The sequence below is a fragment of the Barbatula barbatula genome, assembly GCF_947034865.1.
Source record: "Barbatula barbatula genome assembly, chromosome: 3".
Taxonomy (NCBI): domain Eukaryota; kingdom Metazoa; phylum Chordata; class Actinopteri; order Cypriniformes; family Nemacheilidae; genus Barbatula; species Barbatula barbatula.
The window spans coordinates 10,224,173-10,246,787 of NC_136764.1; the positions used below are offsets into that span (position 1 = coordinate 10,224,173).

General features: G+C 38.0%; 1 protein-coding gene across 5 annotated transcripts in view; it reads right to left on the bottom strand.

The window, feature by feature from the left end:
• Nucleotides 1–1,519: 1,519 nt before the first annotated feature.
• Nucleotides 1,520–22,615, bottom strand: part of pard3ab (par-3 family cell polarity regulator alpha, b) — a 71,508-nt gene continuing 50,412 nt past the window's right edge. For all 5 annotated transcript variants that reach the window (XM_079451386.1, XM_079451384.1, XM_079451385.1 and 2 more), the window contains 3 exons: nucleotides 8,399–8,516; nucleotides 5,401–5,522; nucleotides 1,520–5,026 (listed from right to left, as the gene is read on the bottom strand). In XM_079451386.1, the coding sequence (XP_079307512.1) occupies nucleotides 4,600–5,026; nucleotides 5,401–5,522; nucleotides 8,399–8,516 (667 nt within the window). In that variant the 3' untranslated portion in view covers nucleotides 1,520–4,599. The remainder of the gene's footprint in view (nucleotides 5,027–5,400; nucleotides 5,523–8,398; nucleotides 8,517–22,615) is intronic.

Sequence of the window (22,615 nt, forward strand, 5' to 3'; positions counted from 1 at the left end):
GGAAGGAAATTATGTTTAAGTTTAATTTAGAAATTAGGATCTTCGAACCCAAACAAAATCATCGCCAAAGCCGAAACGCATCACTGGGTATTAAACATTAAAACTGTTTATGCAATTTGGAGACATGGAATCTAAAAAGATGGAAAAGACGTTACCATTTATTTAAAGAGGTAAAGGTAAAAAGCTGTGAATTTCTTTAAACTCTTGAATATTACAAAGATCAAGAAAAATCTTCAATCTAGTATGAGGCAATAAGTAAGAAATTGTTTGGAGTCGAACTAAAACATGCACACCCACGTTGGGTTTACATGTTTAATGGGGACTTTAATAGAACGTGTGTGTGTGCCCGTGTATAAATAGCACATCTGTTGCTTCTGTATGGCTCAGGTGAGAGTGGCACCTTCAAACAGCTGGAGAAAATTGCTGCTCCATCTGCTCCACAACACCAGTCTTTACCTCTTTCTTGCTTTATCTTCCATCTTCGTCTTTTTCTCTTTAATCCCGCTGGTCTGCTGCTCAAATTTGGAAATGTCTTTGTTAACATATCCATTTACCACATACAGGTACTAAAATAATGCACATGTAATACAAATAGCTTTTTACTGCTTTAAGTGAATGCAGTGCAATTGGGCGATTATCTGGACGAAAGTGCTTCTCTTTTTTTAAGATTGAATTTTTGGGGCGTTTTTGCCTTTATTTAGACAGCTGTTGTTTAGAGAGGACAGGAAGTGAAGTGGGCAAGAGAGAGGGGGTGGGGTCGGGGAAGGACCTGGAGCCGGGACTCGAACTCGGTCGTGCAGAGCGCAACAGCGCTATATGTCGGAGCATGTTGACGCAAGGCTATCGGCTTCGACGAAAGTGAATTTTTTTTATGGAGTTCCGACCTTTCCTTTGACCTTTATGTCCTTGCATACTTCAGATACTGCCCCTGCATGCTCACTTGCCCGCTACACAGCATACACAAGGTAAAATGTGAAGTTTGTCAAGATCCAGTGAGAAGATACAAAACCCCATTCATTGAGATTCCCAAATCTGCAACCATTGGACATGCTATCCAGTAATGCCTTGTGATCTAAACCACGTAAGTGGGTTTTTTATGCAAGCTTTATGTGCAGTGGACAAACTGGACATATTTAATAACATCCAAGTAAATTGCTTTGTGAAACTTAAAGGACGGTGCATAATTCTGATTTAGTTTGACCAGGAATATATATCTATATACAGTACTTGCAAATATAAAGAATGCACTTTAGTGGGTGAGATGTAGCTTCCTCACAGCATACCTGAAAGTCTTGAGATTTGCCAGCATGACTAAATATATTGACTACAAGTTCTGCTAAACAAGACGAAGTTGCAGGAGGCAGCAAAAAGATGCAAACGTTCTATAATCCGGAAAGGCATCAAAATAATGGCGCACATACACAAAGTGAACTTTAAAAAAATGTTTGTCTAAAAATGTCAGACTCGAGAGAAAACTAGATGATTAATGGACTCGATCACAAACAACCGCAGTGTTTATCCACAAACGGAAGAGCATCCCTTCCTTTATTTTACAAGAGTTTTGTAGTCAAAACAGAAGCTGTGTTTCTAAAATCACAAATTTCTGAACAGCATATAAACAACACAAAATAACAGAGACATGAAGCACACAGGCAAAAAAACCAAAAACACTGTACAGAGTTCTGTAAACAAACTAATAAAGAAACTCAGTATCTCTGACTGTCTGTGAAAACACACATTGGAGGTTGTTGCGATGATACACACATACACAGTCTGTCTGCTTGTGTCTCTGTATATTTAACACTTCTTCATTAAAACGGTTAATACAATTTGGAGACGTCTGAAAAGGTGCAAAAGAGGTTTGGTATTAAGAGGTATGGGTAAAAAAACGACAATATTTCTTAACGCTCTCGAGTATTACAAAGACCAGGAGAACTCCTCAATCCGATAAGAAAGAACAAACAGAACAATAAGGAAGTGTCTCGATTGTTTAGAATCGTACTGAAGCTCATTTCATGTTCTTATCTTGATACCCAGCCCCCTTCTCACACACAAACACAACCAACCATCTGTGCCTGGGCAGCAGAGTGTGTTTCGCACCATGTGTCACACTGTTATGTGTCAAGCGAGCATCGGCTGGCTCATATGACCCTACCCCCTGGGCACACACACTTACACAGAGAGCGCTGACCTAGCCTGTTAAAGTCTGAGAGCATCTCAGCTCTACAGGAGTTCTTGATTCAGAGCCCAGAACTCTCAGAGTTCCTCTCGGCAGAACTCAAAGTTCTAGCGTGTGATCTCGAAGTGCACTGATGCTGTGCTGTAGTCACCCCCTCAGCATCTGTTGGGGCAGAGCTGATATGCAATAGGGCATGTTTGATATATAAAGGGGCGGGGCTGATGTGACACCTCCAGCCGTTAGGCACGGTTTCAGACAGATGCGTGGTTTAGCTCATTTATTGATTCAAGACTTTGACTTAAGGATCAATAAATGCTCATAAATATATCCAGTTTAACTATCTATCAGTCTAAAGTGGGTTGTGTCTGGCTATGTACTGCAGACTAAATTTACGTAAGATTATATTTAAGTTTTTCGTATTTGGGCTTTTGGCTAGTTTGATGAACGTTGGGCTGGTATTGTCACCAAAGTCTATTTCCAAATGTCACGCACTCTGCGGTCATGTTTGCAACACCCTCGGGCAGCAATTTCACTCATAGGAGGACTACAGTCCAATTTACTCGAATGGGGGAAGACAGATATTTCTAAAGTCATTGGGAAATTAAATTGACAATAAAATAGCATATTTCTGAACTTTTGTGTTCTAAGCCTATATTGTGCTTTTTTGAGGTCACTTTAGCTACTGCATATATGCACAAAATGGCAAGGTCCTCACAGTTTTCTATGTAAAACGCTGCTCTGGAGAATAATCAGTCTTTATTGGTTTACGATTGGCTCTTTTTACTTGTAGGCGGGACAACACTCACTAGAGTGACCATATTGTGCGTTGCATTCCCTCCACACTCATATTAATGGCAGTGGCACACTAATATTTATAGTCTTTGATTGCTACACATATCTGGCAACCAGCAGTTCATAAACAATTTGAGAGAAATCTGATACAACTTCTGTAAAAAAAATCTGTAATATTAAGTTAAAGCAAAGATATTCATTTTAACAATATGCGCCACTGCAATTACAATGAATGCGGAGGAATGCAACACTCAATATGGCCGCACCCTCCAGTAAAAAGAGGCAATCGTGAGGTGCTTGTCAGCCTGTGCGCATGCTCAGTGGATGAAGCGCACTCCAAAAAGGTGATTTTTAGCGCGGTTTAAGCTTAGCAAAGCAAAGTTATGGTACAGTTTATGTCATATTTAATTATTGCTAGAACATATGTTGTTTAATTGGGATTCAAGCAGACGATTGTAGAAATATCAGTGTTTCCCCATTCAAGCAGATAGGATGGTGGTCTTTCAATGGCATAAAGAGCTGCCAGGAGTTGTTGCAAACATGGCCGACGATAGCACTACTTCCTTAAACGGACTTTGGTTAAAGATGCTGTAAGTGATATCAGCAAATAAAAAATGGACCGTTCTAAAATGGCAGACACATTACATATGGTATTATATATATATATATATGGTATCCAAAGTTCAGGACTGTAAACTGAACTTTAATGCCATATTGTAATCTATAAATTGTCAAGTTGAATTTTTAAAAATCAAATTCAATCCTAACAGTACACTTGGCAGTATACTGCACAAAAGGTAATTTCGATATGATTTACATTATTCCAAACACAGCCAGTCTGTGTGTGTGTGTGTTTATGGGAGGTAGGGGGCTCAATCTTGGTGACTGAAGTTTCACACAGCACTGTGTCCTTTCAATGCAAGGGCAGCTGGTGTGGGTGATGAAAAATTCAGTGTGGGTCATCTGGGAGAGCAGGAACTCACGCACACACCTGGCAGGCAGCAGTGGGTCGAGAATTCTGTGTATGAAAGTGCACTGAAAATTTAATGAGGAGTATCAATTAATGACCTGCTATCCGTGACCCCATTTTGTTTTTCTCTTTTCTCTCTTTGTGGAATTTCCTCTTTTCTGCCCGTCAATGATGCTGTACCTTGTGACTTGACAGGTTGAATACATTGAACAGAAACTATGATGTAACTACATCATACTCAAATATAGTCGACAACTTTTACTTGAACTTTAAAATTCATCTGACACACTGTAGCACAAATTACTTCATAGCAAAACAACTTCATTAAAACCTGTGCAAAGCAGGACAGCTGCTCATTTTTATAGACGGGATAGTTGTACTACAGTACATGGTTCTAGAGAGGAGTAAAGCAGAGGCTTGTTTCAGGTTGATTGTCAGAGCATAAAGTCCTACACAGCCAATGCAAGAGCCTTCTTGCCACCGGATTTACCGAGAGGGCGGGACCACCGTAACCCCATAACGGAAAGGCACTCAGTGAGGCATAGTCTGGGTCCAAAATATAACACTGATGTTTGCATCTATCAGCAATTGCACACCATAGTTTTCTCCACCATGTTCTTCATGTTCAAAAAAGGTAAATACATGGTGAATCTTTTCTTCATGACAAAAATGGCCATGCTTTCTCAGGTGTGTGGATGCGGCCGAGTCTAACAATCTGTTGAGGGGAGGGTGGGACGTCCTGTCGGAGGGGTCCTTTGGAATCCTGGCATTCGTAGTCCACCCTCATCGACAGGCCTCTTCCTTTCAGTTCCTGTTCTCTGCGCCTCTGTTCCTGTCGGAGGAGCTCCTGGGCTTCTAGTAGGACACGGGCATTGTATCCGCTACCCACAGAAGTACCGGCCGGTCCAGAGGGAGCAGAGAGGCCATTCCTGCAGCTGGGACGGGGGAAAGTGCGTGGGACGGATCGAGTACCCTGGTAGCTGGAGTAACGGCCGCTGTCTTTAGCTGCCTGGAAACCCTCTCCCGGTGGACATGTCCGTTCCCATTCGCTCTCTGAAGCCGGGGTGGGCGTCTTACGGGGGTGCCTACACAGGGGGGAAGAAAAACATTTTAGTAGACAGTACATTTATATTTGCTGGACAAGAATATTGAATGAACGGAAATACACTGACCCATGATCTCAAAGCAAGTACATGCACTTAAAGCCACAAACATAACTAAATTGATTTCACATGTTTTGTGAGCGTCATGCATTTGGCAGACGCTTTCATCCAAAGCGACTTACATCAGGGTTTTTTTTTGTGTTTGATGTGTGTTCTCCGAGAACAAACCCACAACCATTTTGCTATTGGCACAGCGCTCAACCAACTGAGCTATAGAATACTATTAATATTTCATGCCAATAGCCAATGAAACAAACAAAAAACAACAGTATTTGTAATTCCACACTATCACCTACCGTGGAAGAGAGCTGTACTGCCTCTGAGCGTGAGTAAAAGAATCTCGAGGTTCTTGTCTCTGTAACTGTACCTCCACAGACACCGAATGGCGGCCAGATGTGGTTTGAGAGCTACAGTTTGACTGAAACAGACACACACGGTTTGGTTTCAACACACAGAATGAACATAAAAGTGTACAAATTGCAAGTTGAGTAGAAAATGAAATGCACAAACATGCACATGCGTGGGTTATGAAAATCTATGGTCCAGACACACACACACACACACACACACACACACACACACACAGAGAGACTCATTCCAAGCACTTACCAGAGATGAGCGATGCTTGTGTGTAGAAGTGTGTTTATATGTGGATCTATGCTTGAGGTGGAATGATATTATAACTGCTGCTAATGAAACCATTATACCAAATGACAACCCATAAAACATTTATATAATTACGTACTCAATATTAACTAACTTATAACATTATTATGGTCTATAATATTATTAGCATTTAAATCACAACATCAATAACAAGATGTAAAGTAATTTTAGTTTTTGTTGGTCTGTTTCTATAGTTATAAATTGAAAATGCCAAACTGTGACCCTGCCGATGAAATCCATCTAAAGTCATTTCTTTTCTTGATACCTTCAATATCGACAGAGTAAGGCCATGTCAAAGATTTGAAATCATAGTAAAATTATCAAACTTTGATGTTCATCGTCTCATAACTAGATTGAGACTTTAACCTGCTTTTCACAGACAGTCACAAATCGCTATTTTTCCACAAACAATAACGTTAAAAGTACTTGTGTAGCCCCATACACTGTCAACATTAAAAGATACAAAAATGCACTCACTTTGCAATACTAATGAAACCCTCGGGAACCTCAAGACACAGAGAACCTCTCAGTAAATTTATCTACGTAACCACGAGGCCACTTAAATATAGTTGCTAGAGAGCACAAGGGTGCATTAAATAGGTGCATAGGAGTTTATAGTTACGTTTATTCATTTGATCTATGCTTTTTTCCAAATTGACATACAGTGCATTCAAGCTTAGTATGTATGTTCCGTGGAGAGCAGACCCATAACCACTGGACTGCTAATGCAACACAAGAATTGAGGTTCTCCCAAGGGGTTCGGGCTACGTGGCAAACCAAGCAATATTATAAGTATAATGATAATCCATGTAATTGTTATTAAGCTGTCACATGCAGTGTGTCCTATCTTTCCCCTGTAGTGCTGATGTTATTGCTCTGAGATCAGATCCAGTGATCCACACACATCATAAGGCTGGAATGATGACACATAACAGATGTTAGATACATGTCAGTTGGAGGTTAGATGAATGCCAGATGAACATTAATCGAATATTAGTTAATTTTATGGTGATATTATAATTAAGCATAACGGCATTGTAATTAATTAAAGAAACACAAGTTCGCACGCCCTGCCTGGCACAGAACATAAGGGTGCAATTCCAAACAATAAGACTCACAGTCTCTCTCTTACACGCCTTTGTTCTTTACTCAGAACAGAGTAACGGCAGTAAATTGCTCATGACCCATAAGAATCCATTTCTTTTATGGCAACATTTACATTGAGTCCCCTGCTCTCGTCACGCTCAGTCAAACAGATGAATGCCATCCCAGGCACGCTCAATCAAGAGCCGATCCACACAGAGAATTCCATTAACTCTAATGAAGGTGAACAGCACGCTGGGATTGATTGACACAGCTTGCCGCAGCCACGTTGCCGTGGAGACGGAGGTTGAAGGATGAGGGATGCGAGGAAGCGGGTCATTTAGCCCAGTTCATTAACACACGCGCACACTTCACTGCCTAAAACAACATCAGTGTCACAGGAACGTTCCATTTGTTTGCTAAACAGATTATGGCATTAAAAGTCTGATGCGAATGGGGTAACAAGGCGACGGATTTTGTGCGGCTGATGACGCTAACACTTTTCTGATTCATCCGTAGCGGTTGAGGAGTTTCGGGAGAAAGTGAAAAAGAATATTAAAATACATAACTCCTAAATTCCAATGAGAAATACTGGAGATTTTTACTGGAGATTGGACACACATTAAATCGTGGTTGAATAATTTTTGTCACTTTCTGTAGCATTGGGTATTGCGTTTCCATTCCTTAAACCATAATATCATTAGGGGGCAGAATTAGGCTTTTTTAAGTATGGGTGTTTAAAATGGGGAAGAAACTGGGGGCGAAAGAAAGAAAAAAACATTAAAAACAATATTTAATATAGTAGAATGCAAAACAACAAAAATAATACAATACAGGTCTCTATAAGGGTAGTGAGGGAATGAGAGTAAAAAAGTGAAATTTACATTAAGGAAAATGCACATTATGCTGTGTAACAAATCCAGTTTAAACTCCCTAGATAGATTAATACAAATGCATAATGTTAAAAACATTCCACACTTAAAGTAACACAGCAAAAAGATTGAGATCAAAATATTATTCTTCAGGTGCATGTCATTTCTAAATGGGACCTTCATTATTTAGGACGAATAGTTCACGTGAATCCAGATTTAATTGTTCATAGTCAATTCAGATTTCTATGACCTGGACAGTTTAAATACTACACAGTCTCGGTCTAGAAAGGCTGAATTTTATACTTTATTTTCTTACACATACACTCTCACAATCTCTCTCTCTCACATACACTTTCCATCACATGATGTACAGAGGTCATGGCTGCAGTGACATGGATGAAGATCGTCAGAACAGACGAATGGATGAGTGAACAGTCCAGATGGATGAACACATGGTGATGTTAGCATTGTTAGTGGATAATGTCAGACCCAAATGTCACGTGCTCCTGCATGCAGTGGTCTTAGGTTAGAGGTTAGGATCAGCCCTGGTGGTCTCGTACGTAACCGCCCCAGGAACGGAGAGTCCTCGAACAGTCGTCTCCTTCCTGGGAGCTCCCAGAGACCATTTGCGTCCACACTGTCGTGGGTGCACGAATCCAGTTCACACACTCACCCACGGCTGCTCCTGGCTGTAGTTACGGTGTCGGTCATTTGGCTCCACCTCTTCCTGTCTGACCTGCTGGAACTCCTGGCGTAAGCGCTGGATTCGGTCATGGTTACTTGGTGTCAGCCTGTTACAGAAGAAGAGAGGGATCACATGAGTAGATGAGAACACCAAGGGGACACTTTACATCATCTCTTTGATCCTATACACGCTGAAATGACAGGTGTGACCCTATCTAAAGGTCACCTAGTTCTGGCTCACCACACTTTATAAGAATAAGGTTCAAGATGTCACACACGTTACACAGATGGCACAGATACCTAAATAGGTAACAAAACAGTCTCCTGGGCTCCACAAATCAGAATCATCAGACTCGGACAAGCAGCAGTTTATACTCCAGTATAGACGTATGTGAGAGAAGGAGCCAGACAGATTTCCCTCATTAAAATTCCATGATCATGTGTTGAATGTGTTTATGATACAGAAGACAGCAACTGGGATTTTTACACATGAGCAGATGTCCAGTTTAAAACACACAGATGCAATATAAACTTTGCCATTCTCAGATCAATTGTAAAATGCACATACCAAAGCTACTTACATGATATACATTACATATTTTATATACAATTATATATTATCCAGTTAGTGAATAAAAGTGATGATCAGCATATTTGTAAAATATCAGCACCCCTCAGTTTTATTGTACATTAGGTACATTTATGGAACAAAATAGACAAACTCTAAACTTTTAAGATATGTATTGGAGAAAGGTTATATAAAGCTTTATACCAAAATACAGCTCACTGGCAATAAAACATACTTTGACCACACTATAAAAAGAAAAAATATTCTCAAAACGTAAGTTTACACAACTATGCAAAACGCATACAAAGTTTTAATAAACCTTTAATAAAAAAATATTGGACATCACTTTTTGCCACTACTTGTGTATATATTACATACAGCCGCAGAAAAAAAAGAGAGACTTTCCAAATGTTTCATTTCATCAGCATTTCTAGATGTATTGTGTCCATTCCAGTCAAGGTTATCACTTAAAAAATGTTTTTGAACTGTTTCCAAAAACATGATGAAATATTACTGTTGTAATGCTTAAAAGTGAATATGAACTTGTTTTCTTTGCAATATTTAAGCATATTTACTGTTATTTTGACCTCTTTCTCCAGTTTTCATTTTCTGCAAATAAATGCAAATAGAAACAATATTTTCATTTGGCAGAAATATTCTTTGTAGTTCACAAATTATCATTTTACACATACAGTACCCATAAACAGTAAATTCAGAAAGGCTAAAACTGGTCTTTGAAATAGTATCTTAATCTTTTTTCAGCAGCTGTATATTATACATTGTGTATATTTATATATACATGACATTATCATATTGTATTGGTGTTGTACAGTATGTAGGGATCTTAATGTCCAAAATCTAAGCAATCTATTTCACCTTTTACAAATGAACATAATTATACATTTGAGGAATTATGAAAAATCATTCAAAATAAATAAACCCTGATATAAATTGTATGTATATAAAATTTGATAGATATATAATATAAATACAAATCACTGTTATATTTCAAAATATTTAAAACAGTCACACTTTGTCTAGAGTTTGCCGAATCATACACTTGGCATTTTACTATCCAGAATCTCAACCTGGGAAGCCTTTATAGCATTATTGACTTGTATTACTTATCTTATTGGTTGCTTTGTATTCATCATTTGGATATTTAAAAAAGATTATTTCCCAAATATTTTTTTTATAAATTGTTGTTTTCTAATAAATGAAATTAATATATTGCCACAATTATATTTTTGTCTTCTAAAGAAATGTAAAACAGACATTTAAGATCATAAGAAACATTTTTGCCAAGTGATCTTAAACTTTTGACCGGTAGTATATAGTAAGGTATAGTATAAATGTATGTACAAAACATACAGGCAAAAATAAAGTCTTAACACAATTCCTAAATTCTTTCCCTTCACTTTGAAAACAAAGCCCTGATCTATAACTTGCACCAATCAATACAAACTCATCGAAAAACAACAAATACGTCAACACCATGGAGCCATTTAATCCGATAAGAGAATCAATGAAGAACCACTATGATGTTTCCGGAGCAGCTAAAGAATTACCTAAATGTATTACAATGCCCAGATGAACAAAGAATATCAGTCTGAGTGTGTGTGTACGTGCTGATGTGGCAGTAACTCTACCTGTGCAAAATCACATTTCCATCGTCAGCTACATCGAGTTACACTCATTTGCCCTGTCCCGACATATATACTTTTTAACAGGGCACAGGCGCACACATATACACACGTGTGAGCGGTACAGGATGCCCCTTTGACCCTATCATGACATTAGTCATACACATCCAACAGCTGGAGTGATTTATAACAATGCCATAACATTCACATCACACCGCTCACTGGAATTACACACACACGCTAGAATGCTGTACACACAACGCTGTCCACATGAGAGCTTATTTAGTTGTCACGTTGTATCAATAATCACAGCGTCTCACTTTCTCTTCTCACAGCTGCGAGTTTACAGCACCAGATTTAGGTCAAAATAATCAATACACGCAGACCATGGGTAGAAATGACAACATAACAATAACTCACCTATGGCTTCCTTTTCTTTTTATTTAAAGAGATAAGGAGGTAAGAAATCCCACCTGTTTAAAGGACTTGTAATTGTTCACAGGTAAACGCACATGAGACTGGTTTAAGTGGGCACTTGAAGTTAAGTGTTTTTCTAGATCGCTGTAGCGGCCAGCGTTATGGTCAAGAAAGTGCTATTTTCTGTAAAAAGGCTCCCACAGCCTCGTCAAACGATCTTTGTGATTTGACATTCAACCTCTCACAACCCCATCTGACATTTACAGCCTCTTGTGACACTCACCTTCTTACAGCTTCATCTAACATTCATCCTCTCACAGCCTCATTTGACATACACCCTGTCACAGCCTCATTTATATGACATTCACCCTCTCACAACCCCATCTGACATTTACAGCCTCAACTGACTTTGTCACAATTCCATCTGACCTTCACCCTCTCACAGCCTCATCTGACATTCACCCTCTCACAGCCTCAACTGACGGAATTTCACGATTCTATTTAACATTCACCCTCTCACAGCCTCATTTGATATTTAACCTCCCACTCCCTCATTTGACATTGACCCTCTTAAAGCCTCATCTGACCTTAACCCTCTCACAGCCTCATCTGACATTCACCCTCTCACAGCCTCATCTGACATTCACCCTCTCACAGCCTCATCTGACATTCACCCTCTCACAGCCTCAACTGACGGAATTTCACGATTCTATTTAACATTCACCCTCTCACAGCCTCATTTGATATTTAACCTCCCACTCCCTCATTTGACATTGACCCTCTTAGAGCCTCATCTGACCTTAACCCTCTCACAGCCTCATCTGACATTCACCCTCTCACAGCCTCATCTGACATTCACCCTCTCACAGCCTCAACTGACGGAATTTCACGATTCTATTTAACTTTCACCCTCTCACAGCCTCATTTGATATTTAACCTCCCACTCCCTCATTTGACATTGACCCTCTCAAAGCCTCATCTGACCTTAACCCTCATCTGACATTCACCCTCTCACAGCCTCAACTGACGGAATTTCACGATTCTATTTAACATTCACCCTCTCACAGCCTCATTTGATATTTAACCTCCTACTCCCTCATTTGACATTAACCCTCTCAAAGCCTCATCTGACCTTAACCCTCTCACAGCCTCATCTGACATTCACCCTCTCACAGCCTCATCTGACAATCACCCTGACAGCCTCAACTGACTTTGTCACAATTCCATCTGACCTTCACCCTCTCACAGCCTCATTTGATATTTAACCTCCCACTCCCTCATTTGACATTGACCCTCTCAAAGCCTCATCTGACCTTAACCCTCTCACAGCCTCATCTGACATTCACCCTGACAGCCTCAACTGACTTTGTCACAATTCCATCTGACCTTCACCCTCTCACAGCCTCATTTGACATTTACCCTCTCAAACCTCATTTGACTTGCACTTTATGCTTCTTTTGACATTCACCTTCTCACACCCTCAGCACAGAGAAAGGGATGGAGAGAGAAATACAAAGAGAGAGAGAGGGAGTCAAGTCTGATTATAATGACTGTTATGATTTGCAGGAGCTATTACCGAAATGGCACATCTATAAGATGCAAAATCTCTGTGCACAGTCATGCAGCAAAAGCTTTTAAAAACGCTGATACACAAACATTCAAGCAGATAAAAATCTGTCAGATCTCTTCATGAAAGGAAAGTACGTTCTAATGCGGCACCCAATATCAATATGTAAACAGCTTCTGGCTCGTGAAAAGAGATTTGGAGACACGTGGGCTCATTGTGGGTCATAATTTGTTTTGAGAGCACTATGAGCACAATGAGGAATTGTGATAACATCGGTTTTAATGTACTTTAAAGACCTCCAGTCGCCATTAGAGCATATAAGAACCGCCATCGCCATGGCAACCACACTTTCCTGCTGAAATGGATAGACCACCTTATTTTGGGCAGTTCAGTGCATGCTATAATTGCACAAATGGAAAGAGTTTTGTGCATGCTGCCGTGGACTTAACACAAATCTTAAGAGATCCTAGAAGGCTATAAACCAAACATTCACCACAATATACTGAGTGAATTGGCCAAACATGACTGTAAGGCTTGTTTTTTGTCCATTTCAAATATTAATATTGCTCTTTCTATACCTGGTTACAGAACTACTAGTTATTCAATACATAGTTACAATCCCATAAACTTTATTGCTTCTACAGTCTATTATATCATTGCAGCTTTTATTATTCATGTACCATTATTGTATGTATATTCATTTTTCTATTTGTTTTTTTTTGTCTACCGTTTTGTGCTAAACTTGTATTATCTGTGTTTTCCGCAAATTGTTAAAGGTCAAAGAAACAAAATTAAAGTGTCACATTTGTGAGTGAAAATGAAATTGTGGCATAAAGTTTTAGCATAAACACGCAAGACAGAAATGATTAAGCTGTAAATGATATGTGAATAAATACAAATGAAAATAAATACATTTTCAATTGGTTGAAGATTGTTTGCAATGAAAGCATTTACAGTTCAAGGGGAAAATATATATTTAATAAATACTATAAATAAATAAATACTTAATAAATACATCCAGACACAAAGATAAAGGTTTCATATATTTACGGTAGGAAATGTGTAAAATATCTTCATGGAATATGATCTGTACTTAATTTTCCTCATGATTGATCATTTTGACCCATTTAGGCTTTTACTAAAAATGTTTTTGTGCTACTTAAGACTGGTTTTGTGATCCAGGGTCACAATTAGGAAAACTTTATTTAAAAAATACTATGCATCCTCCGATTTCACTCGAGCTGGAATTTGCTTTTTTTTTACAGAGCATGTGTTTTACTTGCTAACCTCATTATTGGAGTCTATCCTATTGAGATGTGCTAAACATCTGCCCAATTATACTTTTGACAGGTTACACTTTAAATCTATTAAAAACCTAAAGCTGGATAACAGACAAGAAAAACTGATGAAGTGGGTGTTAGATGTTGTCAGTCCATTACTGTGATCACTCCACCCACTAATCTGAGAGAAACTGAAAGCTGTAAAAGACTTTTCTAAAGATTCCCTCTGTAAAAGCCTCTATGAATGACAGCCTGACAGAAGGGTCTCTGTTCATTGAAAGTGAAACAATGTGTGCAGACATCTCTGTATGGGAATATAGCCACTCGTGCACACTTAAACACAAACAGATACAACACTCAGTGAAAGCTGTGTCGGTGTGCTGGAAATCGAGAATAGGCATAAGATCCTGCCAGCAGCCAGCTTCACTGCACGAGGTGACGAAGAAACGGGCGCCGAGTCCAAGCCAAACCGTTTTACAATGCCCAGTGTACATAAACAATATACATAGTTTTTCGCGTTTAAAAAAAGCAAAACAAGAGCCATTTTTTCTTGGACTCAGGGCTATTGTTCTGTATTTTTCAGATATTTAAGCTACACAATAATCTCGCTCAGATAGTTTTCCCCAAAAAAGTATTATTTTATTGCTCATCCTCATGTCATTCCAAACCTGTATGACTTTCTTCTCCAGAACACATGGCTCCCATTGACTTTTATGGAGGACATTTCTCAGTTTTTTGTGGTACACTGATCAGAGTCATATAGGGGTTATGAACGACATGAGGGTGAATAAATGTGACATAATTTGTATTTTTGATAAACTACTGTGTCCCTTTAAACTGTAACTTTAGCCTCTATATCGGTCACTTTACATTTCACTGCTGTCTTTCGGAAACCTCATATTTTGTGATATTTATTTTTTGCCATAAATCATTACTATAGGTTTCCGTTTATGCTCGTCACTGGGTTTTGCCATTATAGTATCTAACAGTTCCAAAGCTGTTAAAACCAAAATCCTAAACATTAAATGAAATCTGATAAGGATATATATTATAACATGACTGTCCCATCGTGCCCCGCTGTACTTTATTGCAAGAATATTTTCTTTTATCTCTAAGGGGAAAGAAGGTATTTCTGTACTACCTGCTTCACCAGCCCATTGTTAAAGCATTAGGGCTTGCTAATTTAAGAGCTGTCACAGTCTTAATTATGACTCTGTACAGAACTCGGAATCACCCTACAGATCTTCTTAATAAAGCGTTTTACTCTGCTTTTGACTTTTAGAGAGTGAGGTTACTTTGCCGAAAGGGGAACCATGTTGGTTGACACAGTGGATAACATTTTTAAAGAGGCTGGAAGGTTAAAGGGAGAATCTGTTTAAGCGATGGTGTTGTGCTTATGTCAGAGCTGCTAATTTAAAACATACGGGTGCACAACCTCTTCAGGCAGAGTGTGAGATATACGAGTCTAGTAGCCCACTGAGCCTTGAGTCTGAGCCAGATCAAAGAATGACCTTCACACGCACACACACACACACACAGATGGCCGAGGTCCAAAGGTGCAGTTTAGGTCTGTGCGGGATCTCTTCCCGACGTCTAACACGCATGCATTCAGACAAACACAGGCCTGTTTCTGTGTGTGTGGATAAACAGATATGATTGATTCTAGCACCGTTGGACTCACTTAAGTTCAGCTCCCATGAGAAACTGGGTAGCAAAGTGGCAGTTAGACTTAACCTTTGAAAATAGACGATTGTATGTATGTGTGCGTGTTTCATCCAATAGTCCTTCCTCACTTTGAGACCAATTCGTATTTTATGAGCAAGATGGCCTCGGGTTATGTTTGTGTTTTAGACCACAGAACACACCTGAACATACAAATCCGAGCAAAACATCACAACCAATAAAGCAAACCAAAACGTAACGTAGGAATGGAAAACGGATGTGTTATATAAAGAAAAAAACGTTTCTGAAGAAAAGGATGTTGACGGTGGAATGTTTGCTATGTGGCCATGTGTTGTGCTTTCAAATGAGTGGCACTTCGGGATGGGATGTTTTGATTTGGGCCAGTAAGTAACCAATGATATTCTATATAGCTCATACTTATATGTCCTCTGGGGGACAATCTGAGCTTTTAGAGCAATAAAGGGGACATTTCCACAAATATATCTGTCAACGCATCTTCCTGAACTGTGCGTGTGTGGCAGAGGAAGAATTGAGAGATAGTCAAAGCAGGGAAAAGTATAACTGACCTCCTCTCACCCTGACTGGGGCAAAGTTTTAAGGAAACCCCCTGACCATTAAACTGATATGCAATACTCAAATTCTCATGTTGTGTGTTTACAAACACACACAGTTGAAAATACATGTTCACCTTTTATACACAAATAAACATCTTTGAATCACCTTAAATTATTATTTGTATTATATATATATATATATATATATATATATATATATATATATATATATATATATATATATATATATATATGAATGTTCAGTGCCCTCCCCTGATGTTGATACCCTTGGTAAATATGAGCAGAGAAGACTGTAAAAATAAATCTGTTTTGTTTCTCCTTTGATCTTTTATACAAACAAATCAGAGTAAAACAAGTGGGGGGAATATAACATTATGATTTTTTTTTCTCTAATACACAATTATTGGCACCCTTGTTTTTAAAAACTTTCTGCGACCTCCATTTGCATGAAAAACAGCTCTGAGTGTTTACTTTTCAGTCTGACAAGGTTTGAGAATATATGGCTAGTCGTCCGAGTCCATTCCATACAGAATCTCTTAAGATCCTTCAAATGTTGGTGCTCTCTTATCTTCAGTTCATCCTACTCATTTTCTATAGTGTTCACATAAGGGAACTGGGATGGCTATTGCAGGATCTTGATTTTGCGATCAATTTTTTTTGTTGATTTTGATGTTTATTTTGAACCAGTGTGCTAATGGAAGATCTAACCACAACCCATTATAGTATTTCAAGCAGAGCAAGTCAGGTTTTGATTTTTATATTTGTTGGTATTTGCCATACATGATGCCATATATCTAAACAAGATGTCAAGAACCTTTGGTATAAAAGTAGTTTCACAACACCAAAGATCTTGTGACATATTTAACTGTGAACATGGGTATGTTTTAACCCTGTGTAAGCATACCCACCTAATCTATCTTGTGCTATTGCTGCAGACAAAACATTTTTCATTGCATATGGCCATAGACCCCAGTCCTGGTTGAAGTTCAAGTATGGCAGATTAATATAGAGGAGTTTGTTTTTGCATGAGAGAAGATTTGTCTCTTTAACAGTGTCCAAAACACCTTGTGGTGATGGAGGTGCAGTTTTCCTTTTTATTAAATGCTTCCTGAACCCAAAAATCTACGGATCACTGCAATTTTCCATATTTGCTCTTTGAAAAGTCTTTGGCCCCTCAAATTCTTCTCTTTGCTGTGAATTGAGACAATATAGACTTCCATCCTGTTTCAAGCTGATTTTCAACATCTCCAGTCCATTAAAACTTCTGGATCATTGCCCTGATGTTGGAAATTAGATTTATTTCGTTAAAGCCATTTTGTATTTTGTGTAGCTCAGCAAAACTATATTGCACATCAGAACTATATTCTTTGGTTTTATCCATTGTTATAAATGATTAAGGGGCTTTGTGTTACTCCTGAGCAACAAAAAGTCATGACTAGACAACATCATGTTTCTAGTCACATTGGTGTGCTATGAAGATATAAATATCAGTGGGTATATACTTAAGAGATATTTTACTTAACAATTTCTAAGTGTGCCAATAATTGTGACCAGGGTGTATTATAAAAAATTTTTTTTTGTAATGTTATATTCCCCCCACTTGAAATAGTTTTATTTGAATGAAATGTTGGAATATTGTAGAATAAACGATGCAGATGCATTTATACAGCACCAAGGGTGCCAATATTAGTGAAGGGCATTGTATGTGTACAGTATGTACAGCTGCAAAACAGTAAGAGACAATATTTCTCCCAAATTTCAAATAAAAATATTGTTTCTATTTGGAGAAAATGAAAACTGGAGAACAATGTCAAAATAACAGAAAATATGCTCTGTATTTAAATACTAAAAACAAGTTCCTATTCACTTTAAACTTATTAACTGTTAAGTAATTTTGTATGTGATAGCCAAATAATTTCCATGTGTCTTGTCAGCTATCAGTCGTTCACGTTGTTATTGGATGACATTGTCATTTGGTTTTGTTGTAATTTAAAAAACACTAGACTGGAATGGGGACAATACATCTTGAACTGCTTATAAAATAAATAAATAAAACTTGTGTATGTATGCTGTATATAAATAGTTGACAAAAACACCACACATGTGTCCTATGATGTGACGCAGCAAAAAGACAACTATCATAGATTTTAGCAGGTCTCAAAACCAGCATCACACAGTGGCTTATGTGGTCACTATGGTTACAGAAGGGCGTAATGAGGGTGTGTGTGGTGAGGGTGTTTCCATGGTTACAGTGCTGTGCATTGTGGGTAAAGAGCTTTCATTAACACTTAGAAAGGGCTAATGGACTGGCAGTTTACGGGAGAGAAGCATGTATGCGTGTTTGTGTGTGTGTGTGTGTGTGTGTGTGCTGACTCCAAAGAGTATTTATCCTGTGCATTTAAGGGAGTCAGTGTGCATTGATTTCCCATTACTGCTGCTAAGGGAATCCTGTGCGAGAAGTGTGTGTGTGTGTATCAGATCAATACTAACAGAGTGATTCCTAAGACTGATCAGTAGATCTGTGTGGATCGATATGTCTCGACATGGCAGAGAGCGGTTTTACATGCAGAGACATATCATTTACGAATGTAAAGGTGACGGATTAAAAATGTCAACTACAAGCCAATTAAACATTTTCAAGTCACACCAGTAAAGAAAGCAAAGAGATAAATATGGATACACAGATGAAGAAAACAACAAGTGAGAACAAAAATAAACTTTATCCTTAAAAGTTACCTCACATTCCACAAATGCTTCTGAGTTAGCATCCAAATAGTCATGAACACTAATAAATAATTGATAATAAATGCTCTACATAGATTGAAAGGCTCTTAAAGTGATAGTTTACTAAAAAAACGATATATTTGAAATTGTATATATTTATATCTAGAAATTATTTATTTGATGTTATTTAAATGTATTTATATATTGTGTATATATACAGTATATATTTTTTTACATTATATTATATAACCATATATATATATATAAAACAGAGATATCTCTTAAAATATCTTCTTTAGTGTTGCACAGGTAAAAGATTCATAGACAGACTGCAAACTACATGACTGTGAATACATGAAGACAGATTTAGTTTTTGCTGTACTATTCCTTTAAGTTAATGATGCAATGGTCTCTACGCCATTCACTTTGCCAGTGGTTTGTATAAAAGCAACCTAAAGTCATTATCTTTTAATAAGAGTCACCTGATATATAGATACAGCAGTTAAGGAGACATCTCGTCATCTTTAGGAGGGGAGCTAATGTCTTTACAGTAGATGGAGTTGGTGTATGTGATGGAGACCTGTTGCTAGGAATGCTTAAATTGGCTCTCTGTATTTCCTGTAACTCCGGCACACAGCCTGTTAACAACACCTTACACACACAGATCTCCCTTGAGCTCAGAACTGTGTGAAACATTACACTGCAACTTTCTCCTTGACTCGGCGTCTGTGTGTGGTAAAGCAAACACATGCACACACAGATAACATGACATGTTTAGGTCCTGTGCTTTGAACAGACTCACAGAATACACCTTGTTAAGAAACTAAGGAGTCTTCTACAAAGCACATGTGAAATTCGGCTCATTCCGTTCAGAGTTACAGTGTTCGAATGTAATATCTTAATGACTCATTCATCTGAATGACACTTTTCTGCAACAGTCATTAACAACACAGACAGTGAGATAATATTTCTACATGGATGTCTCATGAAGGCACACGCACACACAGAGCTCACAGCGTGACGAACTGTGAGCATCTACAACACAACCAATTAAATCTGAAAATGTAGCTGTGTGAGCGCGGGGACAGATTTAATGTCACACTGGAGTCCGTGCCTCTCTCTGAAATATGAAATTGTCTCACACCAGTAAAAATGGTCTCCAACCAAACCAAAGGTGGTGCCAGATGAAAAAATGTAATTCAGTTAGGGACGACCGAACTACGCTGTGAAAAACCTGTTTGCATCCATGTAACTTGCACGCCATGTTCTTAGAAAGACATACACTACACTTAAAGTTAAAATTACTTAGATTACATTATTATACATTTTTTAAATAATAATTTGTTTGGTTGAAAACAGAGAAAGATATTTGGATGAATGCTTGTACCCAAATACAGTAGTTATTGGACCCCATTGACTATCATATTAGGAAAAATTACAAAGAAGAGCCTCAGGACGGTTTGCTATCCTAACTTCTTCAAAATATCTTCTTTTGTGGTCAACAGAACAAAAAACTATAAAATAGTTTTTCCCATGGGGGTCAATGGAGGACAAGAACCGTTTGGTTACAAGCCTTCTTCATTAGAAAAAAGACATTTATACAGATTTTTAACAACTCGAAGGTGAGTAAATGATGACAGAATTTTTATTTTTTGGGTGAACTATCCCTTTAAGTTATTATTGAAGTAGTACTGATAGTTTTACATTATAAATATACCAAAAATATGAAAATTATTTTCTTAATACTGATATTAATACACTGGGTCGATTACAATCCTATAGAGACGTAATTGTTTTGACAATTTGTGAGGTAAAATCAACATCCTATAGCATGACACGTTTCATTTTATATTACCCTTGTCCTTAATGTTTTTTGCTTAAGTATATTTTTGTGTATTTTCTGTAAAGATATTGTAAAAAGTTAAAGTGTAAAAATAAGACAAAATTGCTCCACAAAAACACTCACAAAAAATGTTTAGCATTTTATGGTGAACTATCACTTTACATGATTAGATTTAACCCATGTGCTCTCCCTGACGGTCACGCAAGCCCATGTGCCTCACTTGGATCTAGCACCTTTACTAAGAATATCAGCCTACTTACAAAGGAACTGTATCCTCAAAGAGAGACACGGTTAGAAAAAATGGAATGGGGGGGGGGGGGTGGTTGAGTTCTTAACAGAAGAACAATGTTCTGTCAGAAAAGTAGGTCATCTTGTTGAAAGGTCAGAGAGAGGGCATCCACTCGATTCAAAACTCTCTCCAACACGCACACATAAACGGCTAATGAGACGCAACCTCTGTTTCACAAGCTGTGGAAACACATGAGAATTGGGTACTGATGGGTAAACATCAATCAACAGATTCCAGCTATGTATCGTACCAGAGAAAAGAAGCTCAAACCCCGGACGAGTCGTGCAGTGGCAAACACTGCTAATGCATTGAGCTTTGGTGCTCACGTGGGTGCTGCAGGTTTGAACCTTGCCTGCAACATGCCACTATTTCATCTCATCCGCTCTATGCGGGTCTAGGTCAAGGAACTAGAAAAATGTATTATGTCATCCACTTTCAGTTGAACACGAGCCTGCATGATCACACGATTATGATGCAATGTATTTTTTAAATTAAAAAACTTTATTCTATCTGTAAAAGAACAGAATTCTCCTTTCATGTTTCTTAATGAGTAAAGAATTTTTGTGGGGTTTAACATTAAAGGGAGAATTATAAATAATTAACAGCGTCCAATAAGGCTCTTACATCATTGGTCCTCTAGTCCCAATAATCAAATCCAGCCCCACAGTAAAGCATCTCTCCTAGCAACACAGACATCATTTAGCACATGCTTTCTATTTCTAATAAAAGATTGCGCAATACACTAATTACACAGACAGTCCCAAAAGCAATTAAGGGCACAATGATGATTGAGCAGAACCGGGATCGCGGTAACTTTCGTTTTTTGGGTCACCCTGAATTGGTTCTGATCTTTCAACCTTTGTTTGATGGCGCTTCTCCAGAGCTTGAGTGGGCATACAACATAAATATATTAAACCATATATCAAAACATATACAGTAAAGTACACAGTCAGATGTCTCGGTGGAATGTTCCACTTAGAGCAGATGGTCATTATCCACTAATGTCTGTGCTTTATTATTTACAGAGTTTACAGTCTGCATGTGTGGCCCCATAACTAATAATTAAAAGTTAAGATGGATTTACTTGTTTAGACAATATGGGAAAGACCAGAATTGTTTCAAGTTACAGTATGTAAGTAGGGGCCTGTTTGGGTTAAAGAGAAAGAATTCCTTTGTCGCACATTCCCATAAACAAAAGGCTTGTTATAATAGATGTTTGTTTATACACAAATATATATGCACAAGCACAGACAGAACACACCGTCTTGAGAATCACGGACAAAAAAGAAAAAAAAACTTAATGGATAAAGGAATAATTAAAAGTAAATAAAGATATATTATATTCATCTGAAAACATGATTTACTCACTCATGAACCTAAAAATAAAAGGCTAATTTTTCAAAGAAAAACATATCCTGACCACTCTTTTGCACATATTAAAAGTAATTATTAAATTCGATGTTCACATATTATCACAAACACGGTGCCAACACGCGCTTTTGTCGACCATCTGATATTTCTCTCTTTTCAGAAAAAATGACCAGCGAATAACTTTCATTTAAGTCTTTCCTCCTATGACATCGAAAGACCTAGAATATAGCACATGAGTCATATGGA